Source organism: Salvia hispanica, chromosome 1, assembly GCF_023119035.1.
Source record: "Salvia hispanica cultivar TCC Black 2014 chromosome 1, UniMelb_Shisp_WGS_1.0, whole genome shotgun sequence".
NCBI lineage: Eukaryota > Viridiplantae > Streptophyta > Magnoliopsida > Lamiales > Lamiaceae > Salvia > Salvia hispanica.
In genome coordinates, this window is record NC_062965.1 from 7,210,205 (window position 1) to 7,220,448 (window position 10,244).

General features: G+C 40.4%; 1 protein-coding gene and 1 non-coding gene across 2 annotated transcripts; both read left to right on the top strand.

The window, feature by feature from the left end:
• Positions 1–1,034: 1,034 nt before the first annotated feature.
• LOC125202938 lies at positions 1,035–1,138 on the top strand. The gene has a single exon (XR_007173267.1). It is a non-coding gene; the product is annotated as a U6 spliceosomal RNA (small nuclear RNA).
• A 923-nt stretch (positions 1,139–2,061) lies between these two features.
• Positions 2,062–4,894, top strand: LOC125208449 (cation/H(+) antiporter 4-like). Its single transcript, XM_048108106.1, has 3 exons — positions 2,062–2,356; positions 2,603–3,604; positions 3,695–4,894. The coding sequence occupies exons 1-3, from the start codon at positions 2,111–2,113 to the stop codon at positions 4,796–4,798; spliced, it is 2,352 nt and encodes a 783-aa protein (XP_047964063.1). The 5' UTR covers positions 2,062–2,110; the 3' UTR covers positions 4,799–4,894.
• Positions 4,895–10,244: the final 5,350 nt, after the last annotated feature.

A 10,244-nucleotide genomic window follows, 5' to 3' on the forward strand; every position in this document is an offset into this window, starting at 1 on the left:
TTTAAGACAGAAGACATATATATGAGTCATTTTAGTTTATCCCCACATTAACTATAATCAATATGACAATTAATAATTAACATTTCAGTGTCCTAATCTAATTTTGCGTGTATGACCATAATATATGATCAGTAAGAACCAATATTTGGAGTTGAAATTTATGTGGACGCACCATTTTGGTGCAAAATCCACACACTAAAAGAGTTCCATTATTGGATAGGCATGTTGTCAAATAATATATAGCACAAAGAAAAGTTCATTTGCTATTATTTCCAATCTTACTTAGCGTGATCGTCTACAACACAATGTCTGTTGATCAAGAATCAGTATTTAGAAAATGAAAGATTTAAAAATCACGATCCACACCATATATACAATCTTGTTCTATTATAATTAAAATATTCAAATAATGGGGCTTCTATAAGTTAATTTCCCGATTGGAAAAGCAAAATCAGATAAGGGTCATTGTTTATTAGTACCAATTCGAAGTCATCTCCAACTTAATTAGCTTCATAAAATTGAAAGGAAGAATATTCAATTTTGCTCTAGTATCTGCAAGGGAAAAATGTATATTTAAGAATGTATATTTCTCATTTACCTTCTCGAAAAGGTTGTTATACCTTTTTAAAAAGTAAAGGACTCCAAGGAAATAAAATAAATTAAAAAGACAAACAAAAATAACTTAACTTTTTAACTTTTATATCAAGAAGAGGTAAAGATACCTTCTCAAAATGAAAGAAAGTATAATACCTCCTCAACTACCTTTTCTCCTAGAGCATGGAATTTTATGAAGAAGAGGTAAATATGGTAGTTATTTCTACTTACCCTTTCCCTTGGAGATGCTCTTAGGTCTAACAAATCCTGGGGGCAAAAGGTTGAATCCCAACCCCAAGGGCCTCACACCCCGGCACAACGAGACATCTGAAAGGATGTAAAAGTATATTGTATAAGAAAAACAAATGTAATCAAAATCCAATGTTGCATTAATGTGGATTTGGTTGGAAACTTGTGTTGGTATTAGACTATTTGTGGTTAAGTCCATTCGGGCATATCCGATAAAATTGGAACGACACAGAGAAGATTAGCATGACACTATGCAATGATGGTATGCATAAATCGAGAAGTAGACTATTATTAGTTTTAATTATATTAAAAAAATTTAATTATATAAGGCGTGTCTTTGATGGGCCAGATTTAGGCTAGTTCCAGGTCTGGGATTATAAAATGGCCTGGTTGGAGCATAGTATGGGCTTACTACATTTAACTGATGTGCTGGGCTTGGTTTGAGCTAATTGGCCAGTTCGACCCAGTTGGAAAGTTTAGTTCCACTAACTCATTTACCTTTCTTAAAATTTATGCCAAATCAAATGTGAACTTCTATTGCATAACGAAATGAATATTCAATATTATTGCATAACGAAATGAATATTCAATATTAACACGTATTCATTATTTGTAGCGAAAGAAGTTGAACTAAAAAGCAAAGTATAGCTTCGATACAAACTTTGTTAGACATCAGTATTTATTTTGTTGTGCTTATTTTCTTTAAACTTAATATCATATGTTGGGAAATTTCACAACATCTAATTATTAAAAAAATGAAAATAAAGATATAGGAGAAATTATTAATAATTAATAAAAAATTTCACCAAAGTTTAATCACTAAAGATGTTCATGTTGCAGTTACAAGATAGTACATGATATATATTCATAATATGTCTAAATGGTAAACAACACTAATTAAATGAAACAATAATTTGTTGTCGATTCTTCAAATGTATATCTATTTAATTTATGCGTAGTAACTATTTTTCTTTTCACAACCAATCAAAAAAGTTGGTAAGCTTAGTGTATTAATGACTGATTATTTTTTTAAAAAAATTAGTGCAAGGTAAATTATAAGGTAAATATGTGTTGTGCATGTGGATACGCAAGTGAAAGGTTTGAGAAGATTTGTCGTAGCTCCATCCATTTCCAACAAAAAAATTCCATGAAAATCGAAAAGTAATACAAGAGTGAATGAAAGCAAACAAAAGTTTGTTTCCCCCTTAGCCTCTTGCACCTCCCCTTCCAAATTGGAAGCCGAGGATAAATCCAAGAGGTCGGAGCCATGGATATGGGGTCTTCCACCGGCCACGGTGGCAGGGAGCGCCCCGGCAACATTACTACCGATTTCTGCTATGTTGATATGGCGCTGCACTCCACCGGCATTTGGGGCTCCCACGACAATGCAAACCTACTCGACTTCGCTCTCCCCCGCCTCCAGCTTCAGCTCGCCATCATTTTCTTCGTCACCCAATCCCTTCATCTCTTTCTCCGTCGCTTCCATTTGCCTCGCCTTGTCTCCGAAATCCTCGTACATATTTATCTATACTATCATGCAATAATGTTCATTTTCTCTTGTTATATGGGCTTATTTGACTGTTTGGTAGATCAGATGAGGCGCATGTTAGGCACTTAAAGCCCATCTTACTCTAATTATCTTGTGCTATCTTAACATGCCTACTAAACAGGCACGCAATGGATAAACTTTCCTTTTTCAGGGTAAGTTTATCATATGTAATGTAACATAACTAAATGAGTCATGTGTTGTTTGAAACAGGCTGGAATCATACTTGGGCCTACTATTCTAGGACAGTTTCCAAATGTGGAGAAAGCATTATTTCCACCAAACGGAGATGTCTACTTGGACTTACTCTCCAAAATTGGCTACATATTTTTTATATTCCTTAGTGGTGTGAAGATGGATCCGAGGACCGTGCTGAGGACCGGTATCAAAGCGTGGACTATCGGTGTTCTTGCTGTCACACTTCCGCTCGGTGGTAGCTTGATGATGACCGTGCTACAACAAAACGAGATCCACAAGTATCGAATCCCCGCTTACAAAAACACTATCTCCATTCAGAATTTATTCCCCTTTCCTGTCATTGCAACCATGCTTGTTGATCTCAAAATCATGAACTCTGAGCTTGGCCGCCTTGCCCTGGCTTCGGCACTCATCAGTGACTTGGTTAGCAACCTCTCGTCGACTGTGATCACCTATGGCAGAGTCGGAATCATGAGCTTTGCAAATGTTATCATGGTGCACTCTACTTTCTTGACCGTTTGCCTAATTTTGTTCATCTTCTGCGTGGGGCGCCCGCTCAGCCTTTGGATCATCAAGAATACACCTGAAGGGAAACCAGTTAACAAATTTCATGTCATCCTCATGTCTTTCATGGTGTTGATTGTGGTGTTGCTTACTGATAACGTCGGCCTCAACTATCAGTATGGCCCCTTTTTGCTCGGGTTAGCAGTGCCAGATGGCCCGCCTTTGGGGGCCACGATGGTGAACAGGCTGGAAACGTTAGTTTCGGGCTTGTTGGCACCACTTTTGGTCACTTATTGCGGGATGAATGTGAATCTCGTTGAGGTTTTCGATCTACAATTCGTTAGCCTAGTCTGGTCTGTTGTTGGATACTGTTTGGCAATGAAGCTAGTGTCTGTTTTCGTGCCGGCAATCATTTGCAAAGTGCCTGTTAAAGATGCTGTTGCTCTTGCCTTCATCATGAGTGCTCAAGGAGTTGTTCAAATGTCCTTTTACTACTACAACTATGTTAACCAGGTCAGCTGGCGTCTACTGCTGGAACTGTATCAGTCTCTTTCATTATGTCTTATTTCAAAAATATTGATCTTTTTTGCTATTGAACTACAGACATTTGATGGAGAAACCTTCTCTATGCTGACTACATCAGTCCTGATACAATCCGCTCTCTCGAGTCTAGTGGTGAAGTCTCTCTATGACTACTCAAGACTGTACACTGGTTACCAAAAACGAGACATCCAACACGCATCAATCAACTCCGAGCTGCGTGTCCTCGCCTGCGCACATCGCGTGGACGATGCACTAGCAATCCGGAAAGTCGTTGAAGTTTCCTTCCCGAGCAAAGAAAGCCCCATTGCGTTATACGCTCTCCACATGGTGGAGCTCGCCGGCCGAGCCTCCCCGCAGCTAATCGACCACCAACTAGGCCAAAAATCATCAAACAGCACATCCCGCACGCAGAAAATGATCGACATCCTCTCCTCCCTCGAGCAGCAATACTCAGGCGTCGCAACCGTCCAGCAATTCACCGCAATGTCGCTAACAAAGTTCATGCACCACGACATCTGCACCGTGGCATTCAACAAACTGGCGTCGTTGATAATTCTCCCATTCCACAGGAAGTGGAACCACCAGGGCAAGTTCATACTCGACTCCAGCACGATGCGGTCCATCAACTGCCAGGTCCTCGACCTGGCGCCATGCTCGGTCGCCATCCTGGTCGACCGCCACAAGGTGCGCCGCGGGGCCGCCTCAGCGTACAACGTGGCGGTGGCGTTCTTCGGGGGGGCGGACGACAGGGAGGCGCTGGCGTACGCGAGGCGCATGGCGCTGTCGCCTGACGTCTGCCTGACGGTTGTGAGGTTCGTACCGTGGGACATCTACTCCGGGGACAGCCAGTGGGACGCGGTGCTGGACGCGGAGATACTGAAGGAGACGAGGATGCAGGGGGCGCAGCAGGACAACATTGTTTACAGGGAGGAGAGGGTGAAGGACGGGGCGGAGACGGCGATGCTGATACATGCGATGGAGGAGGCGTTTGATCTGATCATGGTGGGGAGGAGGCATAAGGATGACACGCCGCAGCTGTTGGGGCTGAGTGAGTGGAATGATTTGGCGGAGCTGGGACCGGTTGGGGACATGCTGGCGTCGCCGGATCTGACCGTGCCTGTGTCCGTGTTGGTGGTGCAGCACCAGAATATCAAATCTATTTGAGCACTATTTTTCGGTATTAATGGTTTTTTCTAATATCTATTAGAAATTTGCTGTTCATGGAGATGTATACTTTTTTTTTTCTAATATCAATTAGAAATTTTACGTCAATCTTACTTGAAGAATTTTACAAACTTTGAAAATCGTTCAATTGTCTATTTATTCTACACGCTACAAGAGGAAAAATCATTCAATATAATGTAATAGAAGTAATATATTAAGACGATGGTATGACCATGTCAACGTAATTTCATATTGACATTGTACGAGCAACTATATTCACACACTCCCTCCGTTCCTAGAGGCGGGATTTAAGAAATTGTGTTAAAAGTGAGTTAAGTGAAGGAAGAATAAAGTAGGAAAGAAAAAAAAAAGTAAAGAGATCCAGAGAGAATAAAGTAAGAGAGAAGAAAAGTTGGTGTTTCTTACTAAAATAGGAAATGACTCAGCTATAGTGGGACAACCAAAAAAGGAATACGACTGAGCTACAGAGGGACGGGGGAGTACTATTTAAGTTGTATTGATATAAAACTGCTTTACGAAATATATAAACATTTACGAAAGTTTTATTAAATTTTGAAATCGAAACATATGTATGTAGGATCTTGTTGGAGTCCTTTTAAAATTATCTTTATTTTGATATATGTTGTGCAATAAAATAATTTAAATTTGAGATAGTTATATGTATTTAAAGTTTTGAAATATTTTTCAAAAGTTAGTTATAACTAATTTTTTTTTACAATGTATTGATACTCATTGCTAAATTACCTTGGCCCTTGATTTGAAGATCTAATGCCTTCATTTAGTTCTGATTAGCAATTTAAAGGTGAGTTAACAATATAACGCACTCATATATGTATGCTTGTAAGAGCATCTCCAATGGTAGGCTAGCCACCGGCTAGCCGATTGACGTGGCTAGCCGGTCGGCTAGCCGAACCATTGGAGTAGGCTAGCCAAATTTCGGCGAAAAAAATGGCCAAGGCTAGCCGATTGCGTGTGGCTGGCCGCCATTGTGGCGGCCCGATCGGCCAGTGCCGATTTTTTATTTTTTATTTTTTTTAAAACCTATATAAACGCGATTTTAGTCTCACTTTCATTTGCACCGCTTGTTTTAACGAGTTTTCTCTCTCTCTAACTTTCTGTACAAGAGCATCATCGAGCGATGAGTAACGCCTGATAGCGGTGGTGGTAGTGGTGGGGATGCTGAGGAGTACGAACGGAGGATGAACGAGGCTATGGAGGCCTACATGAACCGCGAGATGGAGCGGTACATGCGTAGGGTGGAATAGCAGGCGATACCTCGCCCTCCACGGGTTATCCACCACCGAGCGGTGATTGATCGGGATCACGCCGCCGCACATCAGCGGCCGTACGACGACTACTTTTCGGAGAACCCGCGGTTTCCCGCACACATGTTCCGGCGGCATTTTAGAATGCGCTGGGAGTTATTTATGCGTATCGTTGGCGCATTAGAGCGTCGATATCCGTGTTTCCGCTTCAGGCACGATGCGGTTGGCAGACCCGACCACACCCCTATTCAAAAGTGCACGGCGACAATCAGCAGTTGGCCTACGGAGTATGCGGCAGACATGTGCGATGGGATGAGTACCTCCACATCGGTGAGTCGATGTACCCTGGAATGTCTGATGTATTTCTGTGAGGGCGTGATGAACGTTTTATGCGGGCAAGCACTCTTCGAAGCCCTACTCCCGAAGATTGTCGGAATTTGATGCAGATGCACTGGGAGAAGCATGGGTTCCCCGGATGTTAGGCAGCATAGATTCGTATGCATTGGGAGTGGAAGAACTGCCCGACTGCCTGGAAGGGGGCCTACACGACCGGGTACAAGTCAAAGAATCCCACGATGATCCTCGAGACCGTAGCTGATTACCGGCTGTGGATCTGGCACGCGTATTTTGGGGTAGCCGGGTCGAACAACGACCTCAACGTCCCGAACTCGTCTCCCCTCTTCAACGAGAAGTACCAGGGCGTCGGTCCAGCAATCTCGTTTGTGGCCAACGGCAACCGGCATGATATGGGCTACTACTTGGCGGATGGGATATACCCTAGGTGGCCCGTCTTTGTGAAGACGATCATGCACGCAAGTGATGAAAGGAAGGCCTACTTTGCGGAACGACAGGAGTCGGTGCGCAAGGACATGGAGCGCGCATTTGGTGTGCTCTAGTTTCGTTGGGCGGCAATTAAGGGTCCAACGCGTTTGTGGGATGTCACATGCGTATCCCAAATAATGTACGTCTGCATTATCCTGCACAACATGACCGTCGAAGACGAAGGCGTACAACTGACTAGTTGGGCCAATGATGATGAAGCCGGTCCAAGCCACGGAACGGCCACCCCTAACATACGACGTGGGGTACCTCTCGATGAAGCCGGCCGCCTCAAGGAATTTGCCGACATGCGCCAAGTGGATGCTCATATTCAACTCCAAAAGAATATAATTGAAGAGTTGTGGGCACGAAGGATTGCACGGCGATAGTTTTTTTCTTTATTATGTAACTTTTTAAATGTAATTTTTTTTTTATCTATGTACCTTTTTTAATGCAATTAATGAATTTTCTCGTAAATTTAATTCCGTAATTTAATCGTAATTTTAATTCCGTAAATGTAGTATATTTTGAATTATTTTTTTTGCGTCTGGCCTATGGCTGGCCTAAATCTGATGTGGCAGGTGGATTTTTAGTGCTGCTGACGTGGCAGGGAGAGAGAGTGGCTGGCCTATGGCTGGCCTAATAGCATTGGAGATGCTCTAAGTATGTATGTGTATACATGTATAGGGTTTTGATTAAAAAAAACCCTATATATATCATTTTAATGAAAAATTAAAACATAATAAAAATGTAATATCTAATTTTATGAAACAATATACTACCCCCGTCCTCCAAATTTTGACACGGTTTGACCCGGCATGGATTTTAAGAAATGTAATGGAAAGTGGGTTGAAAAAGTTGGTGGGATGCGGGTCCTACTTTTAAAGTATTAGTTTTATAATAAAATGTGAGTAGGAATGAGTTAGTGGAATATGGGGTCCACTACCAAAAATGGTAAAAAGTGAAGTGTGTCAAACTTTCAGAGACGGACCAAAATGGTAAACTGTGTCAAAATTTGGGGGACAAAGGTAGTAATTATTAAAGCGTAAAGTAAGAAACAATTAATTATTGACAGGTCTAATAACTAAAATTTTATTTCAACAAAATGCAAAGTCATCATAATTGATACTAATAATAATAATGTCCAAATTTAAAAATTTAAATTATTAGCCGACAAGGGTTGGAGGTTTATGGAGATTCTAGATGAAAACGGTGGTCGTCGGCACCAGGGGCGGGCTGATGATGCCGACAATAGGCGGAGGTGAGTGGTGCTGCTAGGGTAGATTTTTGGGTGCGAGAGAAGAAGAGTTAGGGTTTACAGTTCTATTTTTTTAAATTCGGATATCTTTTTAACTAAAATTTGGGTCGGTTTATATGGGTAAATGGATCAAGTTATATGCATAAATGGATCGGGCCTTGATTAAATAGACTGAAGAGTCAAAACTGAATGCCGTGATAGCTATGCTGACACCATGGCGCCACACTCATGACCGATATGTAACAACATTGGTCTACTTCAATACGTTTTGTTCTATCACGTTTGTATTTGATTTTCTGAGATGCATATGATTGGAATTTTTGTGGTGGGAACCAATTTCAACCATTAACCTTCTCAACCATAAGATTTCAGTTAATCCACTTTTAATCCTGCTGAATTTTGCTTTAGCACTAGACAAGGCGACTACTATTTGCTTCTTGCTCTTCCAAGTCATCAATTTCCATATGGCCAGCTTTTGGTTGATACATGAACCGACTGACGACCCCGACAACATATGCAATATATGGCTTAATGTAGGAATGGTAAATAAATTTCACAACTAGACGTTAATATACACTTCGATATGCTAATTCGGCTCCATATCAATTTTGAACACGTGGTTTAATAGAATAGGGGTATAAGATAGCTTGTAGTCTAGTATCCATGTTTAAAGCATGTGCTAAATTACTAACGGGTCGCAGTGCAGTTGGTAGCGCGGAACTATAGTGACCTTAAGGTCACGAGTTCAAACTCCGCCATTCGCTGAAAAACTTTTGGTCTTAATCCGCAAAACTAGTCGAGTAGGATTAGTCGGATTCCGCTAAAGGCGTGTTCGATACACCCGTGGTCAAATAAAAAAAAAGGCATATGCTAAACTCAAACACAAATAATAATAAAAAATTAAAATATGGCATGATAAAAATATACTATTTGATATCTTGAGTTATTATAGGAAATATTATAATGGATCTTGACATTTAAAAATATTACTAGTATTCAAAATTTATAAAATTAAAGTGAAACGTAAAAGCATTATGATCGTTTTAAAGCATGTCTTGGAATTGAGAATACATGTATAGAGGAGCTAAAACTTTAAATTTATTTATATATTATTATATTATATTAAAAAAAGTTTAACATATAGTAGTGGGGTGCGTTATATTGCTAACTATTTAAGTTCCTAACTCATCAATGCAGTGTATTAAAATGTCAACACGGTGACATCAAAATGTCAACACATAATATCAACACATTATATTGAAGTTCAACAAAATTATGTGTTGACATTTTGATGTCATCGTGTTGACATTTTTAATACACTGCATTGATGATTTATCCAGTTAGCAACTTAAAATTATGTGTTGGCATTTTGATGTTACCGTGTTGACATTTTTAATACACTGCATTGATGAGTTATCAAGTTAGCAACTTAAAAAATTTAGCAATTGATCACATCTCTAATAGTAGATATTAAATCAAAATGACATAGTTAATTTCATTTTATTTTGGTGCAGTTATTCAATTTACAAATATTATAATTAATGTGTCGAATCAGTTTTCAAACATGGTGGAAGAATAAGTAATACTCCCTCCATCCCATAAAAATATGTGCAATTGATATGACACGAGAATTAAGACAAATTGGTAAAATAAGAAAGATGAGGAGATGAGTAGTTAAAGTAGTGTTATTGGATGATGGGACCCACATTTTCTTAGTGATGTTTAATGGCGGTATAAGGGCATCCGCAATGGGGCGGATGATGCATCGTCCGCCACTGCAGCATCGCGGACGATGGGTAACCCATCGTCCACGTCCGATACATCGTCCGCGGACGATGCTCGGAGGATACCCATCGTCCGTCGCATCGTCCGCCACTGTGGACGACGCGGACGATGGGTCACGGACGATGCGACGCGGTTCAGTTTTTTTTTTTTTTATTAAATTTTTAAAACTTATATATTCCTCTTTCACTTCATTTTTCACGCTTCATTTTTCTCACTTCACTCTCAAATTCACTACATTTTCAAGCAAAATGGATTCCGGAGATTATCCGAATAGTCCGATGTTCGGTGGTGTACGATG